Source organism: Podarcis vaucheri, assembly GCF_965113315.1.
Source record: "Podarcis vaucheri genome assembly, chromosome: 2".
NCBI classification, from domain to species: Eukaryota; Metazoa; Chordata; class Lepidosauria; order Squamata; family Lacertidae; genus Podarcis; species Podarcis vaucheri.
The window spans coordinates 22,565,069-22,589,753 of record NC_138760.1 but is presented as its reverse complement, the minus strand read 5'-3'; the positions used below and the strand labels follow the sequence as shown (position 1 = coordinate 22,589,753).

The following is a 24,685-nucleotide window of genomic DNA, read 5'->3' as shown; positions in this document are numbered from 1 at the left end:
ATTCAGTGATTTCTTTCCCTCCTTATTATCCTGATCTTTAATCTTAATATATTGTAACATTAAATTTTTACCTATTTAGAAATCCAATTTTCCATATTCTTTTATATCATTACAGCTAGAAACCACTTAACTTCAATCAAACATCATTCTAACATTCATTAATTTTGCAATATTTCTGTAAATAATCTTTAAATTTCTTCCAATCTTCTTCCACCGACTCTTCTCCCTGGTCTTGGATTCTACCAGTCATTTGTGGAGTTCTTTATCTACTTGACATCTTATTGTCAGCGCAGCTGTGATGCAGGATTCAGGGTGGGCGGGGAGACTCTGTGGCATGCTCAGTACAACGTGGCCGAATCTTGACACAATACAAAACCACCTGACTACAGTCTGGGATTACCATTGTTTGCTCCACGAAGGAAGCTTGTTTATGAGATGTGTGCTAAATGAGCACAGCAGGAGCCTGCAAGCCTCCTTTGCAAAAAAAAAGTCCCATTGTGTCCGGAAAACAGTTTGCATGGCGAGACGGCATGAAGGCACGGTGTGTGCAGGGGGGGGGGGAGGAAAGCGAGGGGACACTGACGGCAGGGAAACACGAGGCAAAGCACATTGCACCCCCTGTGCGTTCATGCATAGCCAGCCCGCAAGGCCCCTTGAGAGCGGTGGGAAGGCTATTCCTTCTTCGCCGCAGCAATCGCTCGGTCACGTTTCCCCCGTTCAATAGTTGAAGGCTAGCTTTTGCGTCACAGAGCTACAGCCCTGACTTACCAGTGGAGAGATCCCTCTGTTCTGAGGATGATGGGTGAATGAATGACGGCATCACCCCTCTATTCCTGCCTTTCTCCCGGCTGTGCCAAGCTAATGTTAAATTGAGCATGACAGGCAAAAGCAGAGACGGAGGAGGTTGTCTTATTATTATGACCGCGAACACTATATAAATCCAGACCGGGGGAACTCTTTCCCATTTTAAACTTGAGGTGTGTTAATTAGATTAACCCATCTTTCGAGCAGACAGGCCACATATATCTCTACTACTACAATCAAGGCTGAAGGTTTTTGGTTGTTGCTGCCAGAATTGCTTCTCAAATGTAGAACATCAGGATTTGGCTGGCTGAGGTGCTTCCTTCCACTTTTCTGTAGCCTTTAATGCTAGCAGGTTCAAGAGGAGAGCTCAGGATGAATGTTAAGCCGCAGACAGACACACAGTAAAGGTAATTATGACTGCTAATTAAACCTTTATTTAGTTGCTAAAATTTACTACTGCTACGACTAATTTCAATATGTATTCCATTTCTCCCTCCACCTGAGAGCCCAAAGCACACTGCCTTTTGTAAAGACGAACTCAATATGACCATTAAAACGCCAATAGCTATGCTACCTTCCAAGCATATTTAAATGATAACAAAAACGTCAATAGCTGGAAACTGGAATTGAAAAAAAGGAAAGCAATTAACCCCTGATGTCTCCTTCCAAAGAAATGTGCAAGCATTTTTTCTTTGTGGGAAATTGCCCCCTCACTAAGGACTAGGAACATGAGAAGGCTGAACATTTAAAAGTAAAGGTAAAGGGCCCCCTGACCATTAGGTCCAGTTGTGACCGACTCTGGGGTTGCGGCGCTCATCTCGCTTTATTGGCCGAGGGAGTTGGCGTTTGTCGGCAGACAGCTTCCGGGTCATGTGGCCAGCATGACTAAGCTGCTTCTGGCGAACCAGAGCAGTGCACGGAAATGCCGTTTACCTTCCCGCCGGAGCGGTACCTATTTATCTACTTGCACTTTGATGTGCTTTCGAACAGCTAGGTTGACAGGAGCAGGGACTGAGCAACGGGAGCTCACCCCGTCACGGGGATTCGAACCGCCAACCTTCTGATCGGCAAGTCCTAGGCTCTGTGGTTTAACCCACAGCGTCACCCGCGTCTCTTAGTGTCACATAGAAAGTGGTTTGCGCACATGCAAGTTTTTGCTTGCTTCCTGAAAGCAGATGACATTGACCTCAGCTGGGCCCAGCTTTGTAAATCTTGGGGAGAGTTATGGAAAGTAACATTTGCATTAAGGCAACTGGGCAGGGAAACCTTGGTAAATTGGAAAGGCATTTTCTTTTTTTGTTTCCAGAGCGTTTTGAAAGCCCTTAAATAACTTACGTGTTGCCAGGCAGTAGAGAACAAATTTCTGTAGGTTTGGAAGCTACTTCGGTGAAGGGAGAGGAGAGAAAATATATTTCTTAGGAACCTACTTCGGATGGTTATAATCAATAATAAAAGCATGGTATTCAACTAAAGGTTTAGGACGTGGGTGGTGCTGTGGTCTAAACCACTGAGCCTCTTGGGCTTGCTGACTGGAAGGTCGGTGGATTGAATCCCCATGATGGGGTGAGCTCCCGTTAAATTTCAGTTAAATTCATCCCCCTTCTGAAAGTTGATGAATATCCCTTCCCCACCCCCAAACTACTTTTCAGAGGCAAATAGCCCTGCAAAAGTGTGTGTGTGTGTAATATTCAGCACTCCTTCCTTTCAAATCACACTTAGAACATTATGTCTGTCTTCAAACGTTATTTCTGTCTTTCAACGTTATGTCTGTCTTCACCACATATTTTCATTTGTTTACATTTCTCTATTTTTATTCATTTTAGAACATTTTAATCTCACCTTCGCATCCAATAAATACTCAAAAGCTGCTGACAAATAAACAAATCAGGAAAAAACCCTGTTACATCCACTGTCTTCATTCGAATAGGGTAACAATTAACAGAAGCACAACTGAGAACTTAAAACGCTGTAATAGCCAAAGGCAAAAATCATTCAACTCGTAGCTTCAGGGCATTACTGTAAGCTGCAAATATCAAATCATATCACTATGAGGATCAGGGCTTGGCATGCAGTGGGCTTAAATGCCAGCCATAATATTTCAAAAGCTATGGATCTGTGCTGTCTGTGTTCTGTATCATAGCAGTGCTACTGCACAAAATCTGAGGCTTAGTTCAGAACATCTTCCCTTAAAGATCTAGAAAGGTTCCTCCCTTGTTTTGTTTGGATTGATGAAGAGGGGCCCCATCAGTGCTCAGAGCAGTCATTAGGTGGAAAAGGGACCTTAGGCCAGGCGTGCCAACTCTTAGGGGTGGAGGGGTCTTTGACCCCCTCAATATTTGCTGACTGGGGGCCAGGCCTGTTGAGGGGATGGGGGAGGCCAAGCACAATGCGGTTCAATGGTTGGCTCCTCCTCGGTGTGAGAGGAGGCCGCACTGTGCCGGGCTCCCCGCTCGGCCTTTTCCTGAGGGTGAGATGTCGTGCATCAATCGCCTCAAGAGGAGGAACAAGCCAATCAGGCACCTGGGGCGGCGCGTGCGCCCTGCGCCGAGGGGCAGGGCCAGCTGGGGCAGGACACTCCGTGGGGCCTCCGAGGCATGTGCCTGCCTCCTCCCACTCAGATGACCTACTGGGGGTGGGGCAGTGGGCAGACCATTTGGGGCAGTGCGCCCAAGCCCACCGCATCACTCGCAGGAAAGACGCTTGGCTCGGGCATGCTGCAGGCCCTGTAGTGAGTGCCACCCGGCATTGGTCACCCCCCTCAGTGGTGACACCCGGGGGTCGCCCGCCCCCACTGCCTCCTTTCCTCCACCCCTGATTGCCTCCCTCCCCAATTCTGGGTGCAAGACAGCACCTCTGCCTCTGAGTGCATGGAAAAAGCTGTGGAAAGCACATATGGAAATTACTGCTTGTGGCGCTGTGGGTTAAACCACAGAGCCTAGGATTTGCCGATCAGAAGGTCGGCGGTTCGAATCCCAGCAACGATGTGAGTGCCTGCTCCTGCCAACCTAGCAGTTCGAAAGCACGTCAAAGTGCAAGTAGATAAATAGGTACCGCTCTGGCGGGAAGGTAAATGGCATTTCCGTGCGCTGCTCTGGTTCGCCAGAAGGGGCTTAGTCATGCTGGCCACATGACCCGGAAGCTGTACACCGGCTCCCTCGGCCAATAAAGTGAGATGAGCGCCGCAACCCCAGAGTCGGTCACGACTGAACCTAATAGTCAGGGGTTCCTTTACCTTTGTGCTTTAAAGGAAAATTATATGAAAATGATGTACATGTTGGGATACTGCCAGCGAGATAAAGTCCATCATGGCCCCAAGCCGTCTGCCGGACGTCCATCGATCTCCCATAGGCATGCAGTATCATCGATTAGCGACATGAGTTTCTAGAAAATAACTTGCCACATTCCAGAGCTCATGCACACTCTTATCAGCAGATAATGCACAGCCAAAAGTCGCACTCAGGAGAGCATTATTTACAAGCTTTATTCAGCGTTGATCAGAACAGAGAAAGACATAACTGCCTGCAACATTGTCTCAGACAGACAGAGAGAACGAAAGCAATAGCAAACATAAACATCCTGTGAACAGGAAATACGCAGGCTGTGACACAAAAATCCTGCTCCCTTTTAAGGTGGAACGGAAATATCCTAACAGTACAGTGGTACCTCGGGTTACATACGCTTCAGGTTACAGACTCCGCTAACCCAGAAATAGTATCTCGGGTAAAAAACTTGCTTCAGGATGAGAACAGAAATTGTGCGGCGGTGGCACAGCGGCAGTGGGAGGCCCCATTAGCTAAAGTGGTGCTTCAGGTTAAGAACAGTTTCAGGTTAAGAATGGACCTCCGGAATGAATTAAGTATGTAACCAGAGGTACCACTGTATAGATGCTACTTAACACATAACAAATTATCTAATTATCTAACAAATTACATATCCATCACTGGAAATGTAAACAGCTAGATGAATCTTTTTTTATAGGTGGTGGACTTGCAAGAATGTGAGGGTATTTTGGGAAATGTTACAAGATGAAATAAAAAAGATTTTAAAAATGAGTATATTTAAAAAGCCCAAAGCGTTTCTGTTAGGGATTATAGGGGCAGAAATCTCCCCCACCATGCTAACGTTGTTTATGTATACAACAATAGCAGCTAGGATTTTTTATGTGCAAAAAATGGAAGGAAGAAGTAGTTTCCACCCAAGAAGAATGGATAGGTAAGATAATGGACTATGCAGAACTGCTAAAATTAACAGCAAAATTAAGAGAATCTAATGATGAACGTTTTATGGAAGAGTGGATGCCCTTTTTGGACAACTTAAAGAAATATTATAGTATGATGAACTCGCTAGCAGGAGTTGAGATATGAGCAGCAGAAATAATTAGAGTGTAATATTGTGGTTATGATTCGATAGGCAGAAGATAGGGTGTAGCAGAAGGGGAAAAACAAAAATGAAAAGCAGGGCGGGAAATCGACAAAAATAAGATGGAATTGTGTTTTGATTGTGTGTGTTAAAAATATTGAAACTTAATGAAATATAATGGAGGGGGAGAGACAGAACCTCTGCCTCAGGGACTGACTGGCTTGCCATCGTCGCCTCATCTGCCACTCTCAGAGAAAGAGAGAGGGAGAGGGAAAAGAAGATGGTGCCATTATTACACATCAAACTGCCCACCACAGCTGGAAATGTAGAGAAATGAAAAATTTTTGGGAAATGATATACAATGAACTGAAAAAAATGTTTAAAATGACATTTGTTAAAAAAAAAAACCAGAAGCATTTCTGTTAGGGATTCTAGGACAAGACCTGTCAAGAAAAATAAAAAAACTTATTTATGTATGCTACAACAGCGGCAAGAGTCTTGATAGCACAAGGATGAAAGAACAAGGAAATTCCAACGAAAGAACAGTGGCAAGAAAAATTGATGAGTTATGCAGAACTGGCTAAATTGACATACAAACGGCAGGACAAGGACAACTGTGACTTTAAGGAAGAATGGGAACTTTTTACAAATTACCTAAAAAGACAACAAAATGAACTAGACTCCTTGGCAGGGTTTGAATAAACACACACAAATTTATTGGTTGATAACATGATAGATAGATAATGTACGGATATGTACAATTTTATAACATGTAGAGAATAGCATGTGTTGAGAAATCAGAGAGAGGAGCTGAGGGAAGTCTCGGGGGGGAGGGAGGGTTTGATGGGGGTGGGAAGAAGGGGGGAAAAATAATGAATGGGATATGTTTTGAAATTTTGTCATGCTGAAATTGCTAATAAAAAATACTTCAAAAAACAAACAAACTGCCCACCACAGCTGCTATGGCTTTCATTTGAAATAAAGATGAATCGTTTGTCTCAGGCAGCCGGTGCATTTGACTGGTCAGAAACTCCTAATGGGGGACGCACACCAATGTGTACATAAGCTTGCTGAATTTTAGCGCGTTTGAAGAACTTTTGCCATTAGCTTGGATGAAACCTTTGTGCACATGGAGCTACAGGTGTGTGTCCTCTGCAGTACTTTGGCTCGGGGCCTTTGGAAAGCAAATGCTTATAGGTCAACCCTAAGTCCACCCAACATCACGGACCCAGCCACACAATATAGCAGAGACGGCTTACGCACAGAAATGATTACCGCCTGCCTTGCCACTTATTTATAGCCCTCTGAGAGTGCTGTGGCTAAAGAGCTTTGACATAATCAGTCCAATGAGATAATCCCAGATTTACTGTTTTGGGGGGAACATTGTGATATTGGAAATACGTCCTCCGGGACATGCATGTGGGGAACATCAGTGAAGAGGGCTAGTCTGGGGTGGTGAGGATGTGTGCATCCATGGGTGTGAGGAGGGAGGGTTCAAATTTTCCCTCTAAGGTTGCATTTAGTGGGAGGACGTGTTTTAGAAATGTGCAAATCTGTCACGGGTCCAGCTAGCCCACTGTTTTCTACTTTAACTGAGTCTCTCCAAAGGTTGCGGATGGTTAAATGCATGTCCACACATTTAAAATGCAAATTGCATGGGGGGGGGCACTGATAATTGAATAGAATCCAAGCCGATGTGCAGGGGAGAATTTAACCCTTTTCTCCCTTGTGCTCTTCTTCAGAAGCTGGAGTTCCACTCAACAAAATACTAACATCTGATGAGTGATATTTCTTAGGGCTGCAGTGGGAGAGAAAAGGGTTAAACTCCTCCTTATTAGTCCCCACAGCAGAGGCATTTTGTTTTTGTTTTTTTAAACCCTGCTTATTAAGAGGCAAAGACACATTTAACAATCCCATCAAATAAATTCCTGACTCCCAGGAAGTGCCTTTCCGAATCATTTTGTTACCTGAGGTCTTTGTGACTGGAGATATCAGGGAACTGAATGGGAAATCCAGAGAGCTTTGGACAGAGACAAATAGAAATTCCGACATGTAAATACCCTCCCCTCCCCAAGCAAAAACAAATAAAAATGTTTTCCATTTAACAACATGCTTTGGGAAAATATCAGTCTGAGCAGAGGCAATAACCGGAACAATCAACAGACCTATTTGAAGCACCGGGTGGATTTTCAAAGGCCTTGTTTTTCAGAGGTTAATTTAATCATAAGGTCTGCTTTGCTGTCAAAATTTACAAATAAGTTCATCAAATCCTCTGCTACAGTGAAGTTAGAAGAAAAAAAATATTGGAAAGATTAGAGAAAGCAACAGGTTTTCTGCTGCAGGCAAATGCGCGACAATACGGCTTCTGAAAAGTGAAACAAGGGAATTGATTATCGAGTCCTGCATGGGACTATTATGGGCTATCACTTCTGCATAGGCATCTGGGCACCGAAGCAGATGTACATCTTATGGTTCTGTATATTGTCAAGTATTTGCCAACACTGAACTGTAAAAAGCAACGAGGGATGAAGCCCAGAGGCAAATGTTTGTACTGTATTTCAGAAAATGAAATAAGCTTGCACCAAAGAGTTCAGACTATAACAGAAAAAAACAAGATGGCAAACCCTCCAGCTACTGACTCCAAGAACTGGCTCTGATAAATATTTTTTATGTGACAAGCCACACTGCGATGCAACGCTTATCCTGCATTTTCGTTTGCCATATATGTTTTGATATGTGCTGTAAGCCGCCCAGAGTGGCTGGGGAAACCCAGCCAGATGGGCAGGGTATAAACAATAAAATTATTATTGTATTAATCCCAAATGTATTTGCATCGAAGTCACGTCTATCGTGAGACCATCTATCAAGTATGCCAGGCATGGCCAAACTTGGCCCTCCAGCTATTTTGGGACTACAATTCCCATCATCCCTGAACACTGGTTCTGTTAGCTAGGGATGATGGGAGTTGTAGTCCCAAAGCAGCTGGAGGGCCAAGTTTGGCCATGCCTGAAGTATGCCAAGAGGGGAAAAAGGAATGACAAAAAAGAGAAAAAAAGGGATTTAGTGGAGGCTCAAATGTGGCAAAGCTGTGTCTCTAAAAAGCTAAAATTCTCCAACACATGGGAAATTCAGAAGGAAAGTTCAACATGCAGAAAAAGCACAGCACGGTGATTTTACACTAGCAAAAGCGAATCAGAGAATCGGGAGGAAGAAAATCCTGAAGACTGAATGAAGTCTAACTGATCATTTATGCAAACATGTTTGGCTTTCGTGTAGGGAGCAAAGGAGTAAGTCGAGATCGACCAAGGTTTCTGCTAAAGCTGAATAGCTAGAAACTGAACTGTTCCATTTCTCCCGAAGCACACATCCCGAAACCCAGTCTTTAGCTAGCAACTGTCCTTTGCTACACTGTTAATTTTCTGTGAGCCGAACGCTGGGTTTGCTAGCAACACTTAACTTGCTGCAGTGCTACAGTGTATTGATGCTTCACAAAACGCCAACCCGATTCGCGCCTCGGTGAGCATCACGGCACACGCTATCGGAGCTTGGTAGAGAATGATGCCTGCTCTCAAGCAGAAAACCAAAGCTGGAGCACCACATCGCCCCCAAGCCTAGGACTGAGCTGCAAAATCAATGGGATCATGTGGCATAGAGCTAGTCAGACTATATAGATTTGCATTGCATATTTAAATGCTCTCTGTGCACCTATCTATGGGCAAATGTAAAGCAATATGAAACCCTCCTTCCTTCTAGGAAACTAAGGGTTATCTTCTTGGCATACTGTATGCTGAAATAAAATTATATGAAAATGATGTACCTGACTCCTAGTAAATTAGCATAAATGTACAAGACAAGTACAAATACCTGCTGGAAAAGTAAAGAAAAAGAAGGCACTTTTATCATATGTGGTGGATGTGGAAGGTAATAAAAGCATTCTGGGAAATGATATATAATGAATTGAAAGAAATGTTTGAAATATTTTTTATAAAAAAACCCAGAAGCTTTTCTATTAGGAATTATAGGTACCGATATTCCAAAGGAGCAGAAAAGACTTTTAATGTAGGTGACGACAGCTGCACGGATGTTATTAGCCCCAAGATGGAAAGAAGACAAAGTCCCTACCAGAGAAGAATGGCAAATTAAGCTGCTGGAATATGCTAAGATGGCAAAACTGTCCGGAAAGCTCAGGAACCAAGAAGACAAAAACTTCAAGAAAGAATGGGGAAAATTTGTAACTAAAAAAAAAAAAAAAATTATTGAGCAATTAATAAAAACACAGAATAAAAATAAAAAAAAACATTTAACAGAATGTAACTTATCTGGGAGACCACTGTAAGCAGATGAAAACATTAGCAGGATTGCAATAACATTTGTAATGTGGCAAATATTATGGACAAGTGACTTAAAATATGGATTATTGAATAATATGCAGTTGAAAAGGTTGACAATAGGACCCATGGAAGGGAAGGTGAGAAGTTCAGAGATTTGGAGGAATCTCTAAGTATGGAGATGTATTTTGTATTGTTATAATTTCATGTTTGTAAAACCAAATAAAAATTACTTCAAAAAAAGAAAAAGAAAACCAAAGCTTGTAGTCAACGAAGCCCTACTCAGAGCAGACCCACAGGGTGCAATTCTAGTGTGGCACACATGTGGTGATCAAGGTCTGCTTCCTCAACAAGCCTTCCTCCCTGTGCAGTCCCTAGACCAGTTCTGGAGTTTCCCCCCAACCTGCCAGAGCAGATTTATGGGTTGCAGGGGAAGAAGAAGTCCTGTTGTGTGAGCAGACCTTGTTCCATGCACACAACAACATAGATGAATCCCACCCATGAAAATCAATGACCGCAAGTTAGTCATGTCCATTAACTTCAGTGGGTCCGGTCTGAGGAGCACACTGAATGTCACCCTAAATGTCAGGAAGGCTACAAGAGAACTTACTGTATTTTTCACTCCATAGGGCACACTGGACCATAGGGCGCACCTAGTTTTTTGGGGGAAATAAAGGGAAAAAATCCACCCCGCTGGCTGTCTTGGCTTCCTCTTTAGCCACGCGCAACCTCTCCAACCAGGAGAGGGGCTTTAGCAGAAGCCAAGACAGCGAGCGGGATGGATCCCGCTTGCTGTCTTGGCTTCGTTTTTAGCCACGGGGCTGGGTGGGGAAGCCCGAGCTTCTCCCGACCCCAGCCCCCAAAACGGGTCCAGGAGCGGCGGCAAGATTGCGCGCAACCTTGCCGCCGCTCCCAGAGCTTGCGGGGCTGGGAACGGGAACTCCTGCCGCGCTCTGAAGGCTTGCAGATAGCTGCTTGAAGCCCGGGGAGCGAGAGGGGTTGGTGCACACCGACCCCTCCAGGCTTCAGCGAAAGCCTGCATTCGCTCCATAGGACGCACACACATTTCCCCTTCATTTTTGGAAGGGAAAAAGTGCGTCCTATAGAGCGAAAAATACAGTATGTGTTACATGTGACATGGGAAGTTTCCGTACAAAAGGAGCTTGATGGGAGGGATCATTGAAACATGTAGTGCATCTCCTGCAGACTACAGAAATATTCTTCAGCAAGAGTTGCACAACAACTGGGTAGTTTGGCTCTTAGTGCTATGGAGCGTTTTATGGAAGAGCTCTAAGCTCCTGGGAGAAAGGGTGAGATCCAAAAGTGATAAACAAACATAGTATTGCCTTATGAAAAAGCAAGAGATGGGCTGGTTTTGCTACCCTTCGCAGGATTAAATCACTTTCGTCTTCATCGCAATGTTTCTGCTTTCCAGATTTGCAGGGGGATGTAAGGTCCAAAGAAAGCAAAAGAACAAAAAGCGAAGCAAGTACAGTAAATCTCTCTCAGGAGCAGCTGGCACAGACAATTTGAAGGGACCCAGAACACGCCGACAGCTTGGGAAGTTACTTATTTCTACAATCAAAACCAGATGGCTTGACCTTAAACATCAACATGTCTTTTAATAACTTCTGTTTATTTGGTAGCCAGTTGGCCTTGGGTCACAGGAGAATTCTGGATTTTTTAAAAAAAGGGGGAGACACCCGTTGAGGATGAAGAAGTCCAGCAAGGCTCACCTGACCACCTTGGTGCAGGTACCTGGGCTGTGCTGGGACAACAAGGGAACAAAGGAAGGACAGAATGCTATGGGAAAGAATGGGAAATGGACCAGGAATCCTCAAGAACCAGATGCCAGGCAAGGAAGCAGTGACTTAAAGAAAAGAAAAAAGGCTGGCAGTGGCAGCAATGACCACCAATTCTTGTGATAAACAGAAGAGAGGGTGTCTGGAGCAGCTATGTTAAGGAAGGCCAACATCTGGCCCTCCAGATGTTGCTGGCTGGACCACAACACCCACCATCCCTGATCATTAGTCATGCTGGCTGGGGCTGATGGGAGTTGGAGTCATAGTTTCTCCACCCCTTAGTTAGGTGAAGCATTGGTAGGGATGAGGGGCAAAGGGAGTCCTGATTAGGACCAGACTAAATGGCTGAGGAGGTTCATTGATTCCATCTGAAGTGTTCAGAATGACTGAGATGCTATGAGTTGTGTTCAGTGCTGGTCCCACTCAGAGTAAACCCAATGCAATGAATGGACTTGAGTTGGTCATGACTTTTAATTTCAGTGGGTCTACTCTGGGTAAGACTAGCATTGGAGACAACCCTGTGTATCTGATGGTTTCAGAGAAGACCAACAGAACCTCCACTCTTCTTTTGCCTTTCTAACGCTGCAGAGCCTGTTTACCTATTGTAAAGGCATATCAAGATACATAAGGTTACTCCAGGTCTTTCAAGTTATTGCAACCAGAATCTCCCAGGAAAAGGGATACATGCTTATTTACAGGCCTTGGTACAGTGGTACCTCGCAAGACGAACGCCTCGCAAGACGGAAAACCCGCTAGACGAAAGGGTTTTCCGTTTTGGAGGCGCTTCGCAAGACGAATTTCCCTATGGGCTTGCTTCGCAAGACGACAGCCCATAGGGAAATATCCGGGACAGCGGGGAAGCGCAGCGCGTCTTCCCCACTGTCCTTGGACCTCCTCCGAAGCCGGGCGGTGGGGCGGGAACGCCTCCTCCTGCCGCCGGGCTTCGGAACGATGCTCCGAAGCCGGGAGGCGAGGCGGGAACACCTTCTGAAGGCGGGCGGGGGGCGAAAGTCTTTGTCCCCCCTGCCTGCCTTCCCAGGGGCTTTTAAATCGCCCCGGACAGCGGAGAAGTCCTCCGCTGTCTCGGGGCGATTTTAAAATGCCGCCCGCCAGCATTTTAAGATCGCCCGGACAGCGGAGAAGTCCTCCGCTGTCCCGGGTTTTTTTAAAATGCTGGGGGTGGGAAGAAAAGCCCTTGTTCCCCCCCCCCCAGCCTTCAGAAGAGGTCCGGGGACAGACTGTCCCCGGACCTGGTCTGAAGGCGGTTTCCCTAGGAACGCATTAATTGATTTTCAATGCATTCCTATGGGAAACCGTGCATCGCAAGACGAAAAACTCACAAGACGAAGAGACTTGCGGAACGAATTAATTTCGTCTTGCGAGGCACCACTGTATACACTGCTTAAGTATATGCAATATGTATACCCAACCGATCACTCTGCTCTGCGGGAGAGGGCAGCTGAAGACAGCATCTTATCAGGATTGTCCATTCTGCCTGATGTCAGAATTGGGCTTTTGGTGTGGTGGCAGCTATCATTTCAAACCCCCTCCCCAATTTATATCAGACAGACACAACCTCTACAGTCTTCCCAGTATCTATTAAGATTTTCTTTTTTCAACAGATATTTTTCCAGGTTGGAACCTGCATTGTATTTGAAACTTTTATATATGTAACCGTTTTACAATGTTTTTATCCATTCTTTTGTTCTATACAGTGGTACCTTGGTTCTCAAACTTAATCCATTCCGGAAGTCTGTTCCAAAACCAAAGCGTTCCAAAACCAAGGTGCGCTTTCCCATAGAAAGTAATGCAAAATGGATTAATCCGTCCCAGACTTTTAAAAACAACCCCTAAAACAGGAATTCAACAGGAATTCTACTATCGAACGAGACCATTGATCCATAAAATGAAAGCAATAAACAATGTACTGCAGTCACATAATCAATCAACCAACCAGTAGCTAAACTGGGTTCCACACAGTCACAAAAAAAGAGCCGCAAAGCAAAAACTCAAAATAAACAGCAAAAACTGACAGACCTCAACATAACACTCAAAACGCAAGTGTGGCACTCAAATCGGAAGCGTAACACTCAAAACGGAGCATGTTTGGCTGCTGAAAATTTCACAATCTGGAACACTTACTTCCGGGTTTGCAGTGTTTGGGTTCCAAGTTGTTTGAGTACCAGGGCGTTTGAGAACCAAGGTACCACTGTATATGGTTTTACTGAAATTGTGAAATCACTTTGAGATGGTTCATAAATGATAAAATGTTCAGAATCACTAAGGGGGCTATGGCAGAGTGAAAAGGAGGTGGGAGCTTTAGGGTGAAGGGAAGGTAATAAATGGAAATAAAAGCCTTGGGCCATCTTGCAGTGATCTGGTGGGCTGCAGATCCCAAAGGGGAGCCATATTCCAATCAGCACCGGGATCCATTTGCTGTGGGTCAGTTAAGGCTGCTTTGGATCCCTAGTTTCGCATACTGTCAGGCTGTCAGGCTTGTTATTTTACAGCGCAGTCTTAGGCATATTTACTCATGAGCAAGCCTCAGCGCATTCAGTGGGAGTTACTCATGGGAAATTGTGCATGGGATTGAAGCTTTGACTACCTTTGAAGGTAACCCAGAAACTACAATTAATCCAGAATGCGGCAGCTAGACTGGGACTGGGAGCGGCCACCGAGACCATATAACACCGGTCTTGAAAGACCTACACTGGCTCCCAGTATGTTTCCGAGCACAATTCAAAGTGTTGGAGCTGACCTTTAAAGCCCTAAATGGCCTCGGTCCAGTATACCTGAAGGAGCGTCTCCACCCCCATCATTCTGCCTGGACACTGAGGTCCAGCGCTGAGGGCCTTCTGGCGGTTCCCTCACTGCGAGAAGCCAAGTTACAGGGAACCAGGCAAAGGGCCTTCTCGGTAGTGGCTCCCGCCCTGTGGAACGCCCTCCCACCAGATGTCAAAGAGAAAAATAACTACCAAACTTTTAGAAGACATTTAAAGGCAGCCCTGTTTAGGGAAGCTTTTAATGTTTAATAGGTTATTGTATTTTAGTGTTTTGTTGGAAGCCACCCAGAGTGGCTGGGGGGATCCAGCCAGATGGGAAGGGTATAAATTGTTGTTGTTGTTGTTGTTACTTCTTGTTCAGCTACTTTGATCAGCATCTTGCAAAAGAAAAGTGGCACTGATATTTCTTTTCAAAGTCTGGTAGGGCTTGCAAACGGTTTTGCAAATGAAGGGCTCTCTCTCTCATGTTTGTGTAGAAAAAACAAACCCTTAAGATATTAGGGGTTCAACTCACATTTGCTTTGGCAAAGGGCCTCACTTTAAAAACAGTTTCCAGGTCACAGGAAGCGTTATTCTGAACAGTGGCTTCGAGGAATACTCATCTAAAACATTGCTACCTCTGACAGTTGACAGTGTATTTGAAAGAGCTGGAGCTTGCTTTTTTTGTTTTGTTAAGGCAGATAGCAAAGCAAATTTGATAGGGGCAAAAATCCTTTGAAATTTTACACATATGCAAGCGGTGGGCGGGTGTGGGAGGATAGCAAGACCTTGCCTACTTTGGGGAGTTAGTCTCATGATGCTGAGCTACAATATGGCAAAGCTGAATACGGTAGGAGGATAGAAGAGACTGCCTGCGGTGGCTTGCTTCGAAACGTGCAGGTGTGGCTACTATGTTCTTTGCTGCTGTGCCTGCAATATAGCCCATTCAAAACTATGTGCGCTTTGCAATTGTCTCCCTCCCACATGCTCTTTAGAGTGGGTCCAGGTGGGAGATTAATATAGTCTGCAGGTTATTCAGATCTTGCAAATGGACTGTTGCCAGCACTTCTTCTTCTTTTCCTTTTTTTAACGTATTGCATTTTCTACAGAAAGGGCAAATCAGAATAAATCTGAGAGAGAGAAATAGGGGATGCCATCGTGGGGGGGGGGGAGTACATGAGCAGAACTGATACAACAACATGTCTGAAACCTTAATCTCCACTAAGACAATCCAAAACCACAGCGTGAAAAGCCAGTTTCCATGATCTGCATAAATTGTGCACATAATTTGCGTCCTTTACTTATTTTGTGTAATAGGTACCGTAAAGGTAAAGGACCCCTGGATGGTTAAGTCCAGTCAAAGGTGACTATGGGGTTGCAGCGCTCATCTCACTTTCAGGCAAAGGGAGCCGGCGTTTGTCCACAGACAGCTTGTCGGGTCAAGTGGCCAGCAACGCCAGAAGCCAGAGCACACGGAAACCACGTTTACCTTTCCGCCGCAGCGGTACCTATTTATCTACTTGCACCGGCGTGTTTTTGAACTGCTAGGTTGGTAGGAGTTGGGACAGAGCAACAGGGACTCACTCCGTCGCAGGAATTTGAACAACCAACCTTCCTATAGGCAAGCACAAGAGGCTCCGTGGTTTAGACCACAGAGCCACCCGTATCCCTATTTTGCATAATATATTCTACTAGGCATAAGGCAAAGCACAGGCTTCTCTAAGACACTGAGGACCTATCCTATGACGGCTGTATGGTCCTGCTCAGAAAGGGTTCAGAAAGGTTGCGAGGAGCTGATAACACATTTCTAAGCCCATCCTTACTGAACTATGCAGTTTTGTCCACCTGTCAAACTGGGCTCACAGGGGTTGAGGGAAGACAAGAATCTGGCCCGCTGGCTGGGTTCAGTTCCCCACCTCTGCCTCACATTAAAGTTAAAGGGACCCCTGACCATTAGGTCCAGTCGTGACCGACTCTGGGGTTGCAGCGCTCATCCCACTTTATTGGCCGAGTGACCCGGCGTACAGCTTCCGGGTCATGTGGCCAGCATGACTAAGCCACTTCTGGCAAAACCAGAGCAGCACACGGAAACACCGTTTACCTTCCCGCCGGAGCGGTACCTATTTATCTACTTGCGCTGGGGTGCTTTCGAACTGTGAGGTTGGCAGGAGCAGGGACCGAACAACGGGAGCTCACCCCCTCGCAGGGATTCGAACCGCCGACCTTCTGATCGGCAAGTCCTAGGCTCTGTGGTTTAACCCACAGCACCACCCGCGTCCCTCACATTATTGACCTCCAAAACTGCTTGGAACCGGGGATATCATAATGCCAGATTGAGCTGTGTGGCTGTTACCTTTGGACGTTTCTGTGTGGCTCTTGTCATGTGAATCGGTCAAAATAACGTTCCATAAATTGGATGATCAAGTAGAGATAGAATCTGACTTCATGAGGGACCTTATGAATTACGCTGGATGGGTTGGGTTTTGTATTTTTTTAATGCTTCAATGTTTTATTGTTTTTATCAGTTCCAGCTCACAGGGATCAGAAATGTTTTCCCCATCATCAGCATGTCTTTGTATAAATGTTTCATTCCTGTCTGTTATCCACATCGAATGTGCTCCACTGTCGCATGCAACACAAACCAGCTGGTTGAGCTCCTTCTAAGCTCTGATTTCTCATGCAGCGCTTCATCCTGCTACACCACTCTGCTTCAGAGATATTTATAGAAACTTAAGCAGCATGCTCTTCCAGGCTTATGGGATATTCAGCTGCCATACTCCTGGAGCATTTATTGCATTCAATTAACGGCTACCCAAATTAATAGATTCAAGCTACTGGCTACGTACTTGGTACTGAACCAAACATTTAAAGGACCCCATTACCCCACAGTGAACTAAATACTCCCCCCCCCTTTTTTTGGGCATGGTGTGAACTTATAATGAATCCACAGCCACCTCCAGTTCCTATGCAATATGGAGCAAAGCACAGAACCAAATAAGGTTTAGAGGATTCAGATGCAGTGCAGATCAGGAATTGAGAGATTTGGGGGAATTATGATTGTCATGACAACCAAGACACGTTTCTGTATCTAATTTTGTGCTCTGGAAAGAAACCAGTGGTAAAATAGTTCTAAACTCCTCATGACTGCTGCTCTTCCAAATACCAGAGAGCGAAAGAATGGATTGAAAATTCACAGCCAAGCAGTACAAGAGGGTTATAGTATTAGCAGGAGTGCGGTTAAGTACCAACCATTCCACTAATCCCTATTTAAATACACAACAGTTATATTAAAGCCCATTGAATGGGATCATCTGATCAGAAGCATTTCCAAGTATGTTCTCCTCCGGAGAAAGGATACCTTTGTCACCGGACAGAGGCTTTCTTGCGGAAATCTGGGTCACAACACACTAGGGTTGTGGGGTGGCTGCCTTGCTTCAATGGGTCAGGGCGGAAATGAACTTGCTGACCCTACTCCTTGGCTTTCAGCCACCAACTGTGCACAGAGCCCTATATGTTCACCCCCCGCCCCACTATGCATAGATGCTGAACACGTAATCTGTAGCCACGGTTATTGCAGGGCACAGATCATGCATTTAGGATGCAGGTCACATTCCAGCCAATGGAGGGAGCCTGTGGTGTAGGTGTGTGGGAGACCCATGAAGGGGTTAAGACCACAGAGTAGGCTGTCCTGCCCGGCTTAGTTAGGTCACTTCATTTCACCTTGGGAGGAAAGGTTACCAAACTCTTTGTTCTCTCACACATTCCACATGCTACTAGCAAGGCAGTCTAAGCCAGATGCACCAAGTTTAGACAGCGTGGCTTAAGCAAGCAACATTGCTGCTTCTATACAAATAATTTTGAAACATTTGCCATTTGGGAACCGAATTTATACTGCCTGTTTCTTCCTGCTGCTGCTGCGTGGAACAGCACATGAATCTGACCTTTGAGGAGTTTGTCAGGAAACCATTTTTAACTGACCAAATGTGTACTCTCTTTCTTTGCTAAAGGAAGCACAGGTACCAGACTCAGGAAGGCAAGAAGGATGCTAAAAATGGCATCCTAAGAAGCAGCAGACAATGCAAGGCAGTAACAGCTGAAAATAACCAGGATAGTGGAGGTGCCACATCACTCTGAACCCCTGGCTTCCCCATGTGCACAAGGGCCTGACATGCACACAAAGGTAAGCAGGTACATATTTTCTTCAGTGGGGCTGCCTGCATAAAACTTTCTCTCGCCTGGAGTCCTGGGCATGTGGAGAGCCCTCCAGAGATATGCCACTCGTTTCAAGTTGCTACCAGGCCCTGATGAGACACAAAGTCTTTTCAAAGACAGCACTTGAAATTCTTTAAAGATCCTCCTACAGCTGCCAGTTCTCTTTCAAGTCCATTTGATTCCTCTCAAGAGGCCCTGCATCTATGAAATTCATTGAGGATCAGCCCGCCCCAAAAGAAAATGATTAAGGAAACCCTTTAATTTGGGGGAGGACGAAAGAACAAATGAGGAAATAGGACTGAATCTTAATTCTTTGCAGGTTTCTTTCTCTCTCTTTTTTTTTTTTTTTTAAAAAAAAAAAAACAACCTCTCCTCAGAGGATCGTCCCTTTTCAAGCTTTGGTGAAATCTGACATTGTGTTTCAGATGGTGTGTTACCGCAAAATCTTCTCAATGCCAGCTCTGGCTTGCGTCTCACGAGGGATCTTTAAAAGTAATTCGTTTGCACAGATTGTCTCACTTTCCCCACATATGCATATTTCCCCCTTAATCTCTCCCCCCCCTTTTTCCCTTTGATGATGCGAGTTTTCTATTAGAACACTGAGCATATTGGACATTTTGAAGTGATGCCTTGTTATTGACTATGACAAAGGAAAGACAGGCAGGGAGGCACACATACACAACATGCAAGCAAGCAAACAAACAGGCAGAGACCTCAGCTTTTCTCACCCCAGCCCTGCCTCCTAGGAAGAACTTCTTCTACCGGGTCGTGGGTTCAAGCCCCACGTTAGGCAAATAGATTCCTGTGTTACAGGAGGTTGGACTAGATGATCTTTGGGATCCCTCCCAACTCTACAATTCTATTATTATATCAGGAAATGCTATCACTGCTTCCATAGGTAAAGGTAAAGGGACCCCTGACCATTAGGTCCAGTCGTAGACGACTCTGGGGTTGCGGCGCTCATCTCGCTTTATTGGCCGAGGGAGCCGGTGTACAGCTTCCGGGTCATGTGGCCAGCATGACTAAGCCGCTTCTGGCGAACCAGAGCAGTGCACGGAAACGCCGTTTACCTTCCTGCTGGAGTGGTACCTATTTATCTACTTGCACTGGCATGCTTTTGAACTGCTAGGTTGGCAGGAGCTGGGACAGAGCAACGGGAGCTCACCCCATTGCGGGGATTCGAACTGCCGACCTTCTGATCGGCAAGCCCTAGGCTCTGTGGTTTAACCCACAGCGCCACCCGCATCACTGCTTCTATAGGAACAAGCCAATAAAGATGCCGAGCAGCTGAGTGATCTTTTTTCACCTAGTCTTGGAGCTGTATGCAGACAAGCATTATTAGCCCCACTAAAATGTTCAAATGTGGTTTAAAAACCACATTTCTTCCCTGTACTGTGGCCTAATCTTTGAAATCCACCAGCGATGTACATCTGGTGGTCCCTGACAGTGTTAGATTGTCCTCAACTATGAATTGTGCATTTAGTGTGGTGGCCTCGGGGTTATGGGATTCTCTACCTAGTGAAACAAAAGCTGGATGAGAGTTTTAGGCACTCATTTCGGCAAGCTTCCTCAGGAACATTATTTGCTCTTTTTGCCAAGCAAACCTGTTCTGCTCTTCGGCTTCTTCCATGTGTTTTCCTTCCATTTTGTTTAGCTACCGTTGCTTTGGTTTCGAGATCTTGTGCACTGCATAGATCTGGCTTGGCCAAAGTTGGCCCTCCAGCTGTTTTGGGACTACAACTCCCATCATCCCTCGCTAACAGGACCAGTGGTCAGGGATGATGGGAATTGTAGTCCTAAAACAGCTGGAGCGCCAACTTTGGCCATTCCTGGCACAGATATATTTTACATGAGTTTTGGGTGTAGCAATGATAGATTGAATAATATCCACGTTTGTGACTGCAATGCACCTTTCAATCAGGGCTGAGTTTACAACGCAGGATAATAATAATCTAATAATAATTTATTATTTATACCCCGCCCATCCGGTGAAGTGAACTGTTTCAGTTGGCAACATGGGAGGGTGTGTGTTAGATGAAGGCAGGAATTGGTGTCTGAGTGATACAGTAAGGCTTTTACAAATAAATTGTGATTGTTCAGCCCGGACACTGAGATCCAGCACTGAGGGCCTTCTGGCAGTTCCCTCATTGTGAGAAGTGAAGTTACAGGGAACCAGACAGAGGGCCTTCTCGGTAGTGGTGCCCGCCCTGTGGAACGCCCTTCCTTCAGATGTGAAGGAAATAAGCAGCTATCTTCTTTTTTAAAGACATCTGAAGGCAGCCCTGTTTAGGAAAAATTTTAATATTTAATGCTGTATTGTTTTTAACACTTGATTGGAGGCTGCCCAGTGTAGCTGGGGAAACTCAGCCAGATGGGCGGGGTATAAATAATAATAAATTATTATTATATTATTATTATAATGATGATAATAATTCCAGATGAAGCAACGTAGTGTGTGCTCTCTGTGTCCACCATTTGGGCTTCACTTCAGGCAACATAATGTTTTAGACTGGCACTATTTTTAGTGAAAGGAAATATCTGGACTCCTATAGCAATGCCTGCACTATTTGGGTGCCAAAACCCCTTGCCTACAACCAGTATTGGAGTGTATGATGAGGCACAGCTGCCCTCTCAATACTGACCCACCTAGAGGAGGGGTAAGGTGTGACAAGCCAACAGAGAGGTTGGGTCAACTAGGATATCAGGTTATGCCAAGGATCTTAAAATCACCTCGCATCTGGCAGTGAGACTCACGATATGTCATAATTCCAATTTTATTCTAGCACAGCTGCTATTGATGTGACTGGAGTGTTTAGCCCTCCGATTTCGTGTCTCCCCATGAGAAAATTGCTTTGACTATACTATCGGTATATTACCAAAAAAACCACCACCACAATCATAGAACCCAGCAAGATATTATTCAATTAGTTTTTATCTTGGTGCTTCAAAGGAACAGACTAGAGCTGTGTTTCCAATGGTTTGGTGTTTCAAAGGAACGTGCTCCAACAGTTTGGTAACCAAAGTCCCACTGACTGAACTGTCACGACTTAAACTTAAGAAGTTACATTTCAGCTCAGCACCTTAATTTTACAGATATGCATTGCTGTTATAATTCAGAGAGCAGTTCAGCTGGAGGCTGATTTTGCTACCTGCATGAAAGATAACACATTTGTCACTAGGGCTGGGCGATATCTGGTTTTCAACATCGTGATATATCAACAGCTAAACTTCACAGTATCACGATGTCTGAACTAAGGATGGAGCTATGGCTGGCTTCACGGTTTTTCCCACACAGTGAATCTTTTGTGGCACCTCCTCCTGCGATCCGCTACCCCTTGCATGAGGCAGGGGAGAACTGCGCTGGCGGAGGTCACAGGGGCTGCAGGAATCAAGAAAATCATTGGCATACACACACAGACAAAAATGTCATGATTTGAGATACTGTATTTTTTGCTCTATAAGACTCACTTTTTTCCTCCTAAAACGTAAGGGGAAATGTGTGTGCGTCTTATGGAGCGAATGCAGGCTGCGCAGCTATCACAGAAGCCAGAACAGCAAGAAGGATTGCTGCTTTCACTGCACAGCGATCCCTCTTGCTGTTCTGGCTTCTGAGATTCAGAATATTTTTTTCTTCTTGTTTTCCTCCCCCCAAAACTAGGTGCGTCTTGTGGTCTGGTGTGTCTTTTAGAGCGAAAAATACGGTATATTGCCAGGTCAAAAATTATGAAACTGATATCACGATATGAACTTCAGACAGGTTTGGGACGATATATCGCCCAGCCCTAGTGACCACATTTATTAAAACATGCACCTCACATGTAGATCACATTTTTATATTGCCAGAAGCCTTTTAACCACCCCACTCCCTACTAACAGAAACATTGTTGTCCGCTGTTTTCCAGATAATGCTATTAATTGCATTCAGACAGTTGATAGTGCTACTCACTTGATGAAGTATTTGATTCCATCTGCTGTATAGGCCTCTTCCCATCCATAAGGCAGACCTAGATGGATGTCGGGGGGGGGGGACACAAAATAAAAACCCATCACAAATCTCAGTCAGCACTTTCAAGCATAACATGGATCTGCATTTCTGAAGGGACGCCTGTTATAAATATGCACTCCGATAATGAAAAGTTAGCTATAAATCAATAAATAATAAGTTATTTATTATTCATGACAATATTCATATACATTAGGTACAATATAGAGGCGATATGCATTTTAAAAAACACAACCTAAAACTAATGCAACAGTATAAAAGCATATATAAAAGGAGGGGGGGAAATTGCTACAGGGAATGCATGGGCAAAAAGATAAGTCTCTGCAAGACAAGTGAAGCAACTGATGTTTGCTGTTTCACAAATGGCAGAGAGAATGGCATTCTGCAGTACAGGGACAACAGGAAAAAGCTCCCGATAGTCTGTAAAGTGTAGTGCCTGAAGTCAAATTTCCCCAGATAATCTCAGTGATCCTACAAGTCTCTGCAAAGACAGGAGGTCTGTCAGCTGACAGAGCCCCAAGAAATATGTGTGTGAGAGAGAGACAGAGAGAGAATCTATATGTATATTTGAATGATTTTCCATATATGTGTGTATGTGTCTTTTTTCAGCTGAATCTTGCTGGTGCGGCTGCCGAGACCACATAACACTGGTCTTGAAAGACCTACATTGGCTCCCAGTATGTTTCTGAGAACAATTCAAAGTGTTGGTGCTGACCTTTAAAGCCCTAAACAGCCTCGGCCCAGTATACCTGAAGGAGCGTCTCCACCCCCATCGTACAGCCCGGACACTGAGGTCCAGCTCCGAGGGCCTTCTGGTGGTTCCCTCACTGCGAGAGGCCAAGTTACAGGGAACCAGGCAGGGGGCCTTCTCAGTAGTGGCGCCCGCCCTGTGGAACGCCCTCCCATCAGATGTCAAGGAAATAAACAACGATCTGACTTTTGGAAGACACCTGAAGGCAGCCCCGTTTAGGGAAGTTTTTAATGACTGATGTTTTAATGTATTTTAATTTTTTTGTTGGAAGCTGCCCAGAGTGGCTGGGGGAACCCAGCCAGATGGGTGGGGTATAAGTAATAAATTAAATAGCACTCTCACGCATGTGTGTATACACACACACCACAATTCGTTTAATAATTGTAAACAGTGCTATTTTTCTAGAAAACGAGGTGCTGGAACTCATCACAAACTCCTCCCTCATTCTCTTAAAATGGCAATGGCGCCCACCTGAGAGGTGCCAGAACTAGGTTCCGGCAAGTTCTGGCTCAAAAAAAAGAAAAAGAAAAAAAGAAAGAAAAAGCCCTGATTGTAAACCTGTTTTTTAATGCTTTAGTAAAGTGTCCTTCAAAATAATTGCATTCAGCAGCCATAAGCACTGTACTGTCAATGAAGTACTTGATTCGATCCTAGAAACTGTCAATACACAGCCAGAAGCGTGAATTCTGAGAACTGTCTGATTATTAAACAGCCAGGTGTCACCATATATAACGGTGTCATCTAAAATGAGTGGCAAACTGTCACCCCCCCCAATAATTACAAATCAGACACTTGCTTCTTTGGTAGCTGCCTCTCCAGCCACGACAATATTATCGCGGACTTCTCTTGAAGAATCAAAGATTACCTTTTCCAAAGGTCTCAGAAAAAGGTAAGTTTAGGAGCAGGGCTGGGGAACCTGTGGGCCTTCCAGATGTTGTTGGACTCCTTTTTAAATTTATTTGGTTTTTCAAATTAAAAATTTACAGTCATGTATCCAACTTACGACATAAAGACAAGATTCCAAGGAATCGCTCAGACTTTCCTCCTTTGGCAATCACTCATAGCCAAGTAAGATTGTTTTCCATAAACACGGTTTTAAATATGAGTCTGTAAGTGACTGTGGAGGCCAATTCTGGATCCACACATGCTTCCACAGTGGAGACATTGGTTTCCGGGTGGGAGTTGATCACGGTGAGGGTTGGCCAAGCGTGCCTTCCTCTTAGCACGTTTCTCCCTTGCATCCTGAGTTTGAGTGTCTTCAAAGCCCATGACACATTTGGTAAAGACTGTTCTCCAATTGGAGGTCCTATTGTTAATCATTTCCTCCTGCATCTTTTGTGATAATCCAAAATCTCTTACCTCTCCACTGTGTCCAAAATTCACCAATAAACTACAAGTGTTATTCCAAACCTACCGGAAGAATCAGAGATCAGGATTCTATGATTCTATCTTAAAAACCATTGTAAAAAGCTAAAACCATTAGTAGGATTGGAATAACACTTGTCGTTTAATGGTGAATTTTGGACACAGTGGAGATGTAAAAGATTTGGATTATCAGAAAAGATGCGGGGGAAATGATTAAAAATACGACCTACAAAGGGAAGGAGGGAAGTCCAAGAGATTCTTTGGAATCTTGTTTTTATGTTGTGTGCTGGATATGTGAT

General features: G+C 44.8%; 1 protein-coding gene and 1 long non-coding RNA gene across 4 annotated transcripts in view; one reads left to right on the top strand and one right to left on the bottom strand.

Moving 5' to 3' along the window:
• Positions 1 to 24,685, bottom strand: part of STXBP4 (syntaxin binding protein 4) — a 143,614-nt gene that overhangs the window by 8,280 nt on the left and 110,649 nt on the right. For all 3 annotated transcript variants that reach the window (XM_082212457.1, XM_082212458.1, XM_082212459.1), the window contains exon 17: positions 22,214 to 22,271. In XM_082212457.1, the coding sequence (XP_082068583.1) occupies positions 22,214 to 22,271 (58 nt within the window). The remainder of the gene's footprint in view (positions 1 to 22,213; positions 22,272 to 24,685) is intronic.
• Positions 1 to 24,685, top strand: part of LOC309526717 — a 50,132-nt gene that overhangs the window by 5,577 nt on the left and 19,870 nt on the right. Inside the window, exon 2 of the long non-coding RNA XR_014216875.1 lies at positions 18,063 to 18,235. This is a non-coding gene — a long non-coding RNA (uncharacterized lncRNA). The remainder of the gene's footprint in view (positions 1 to 18,062; positions 18,236 to 24,685) is intronic.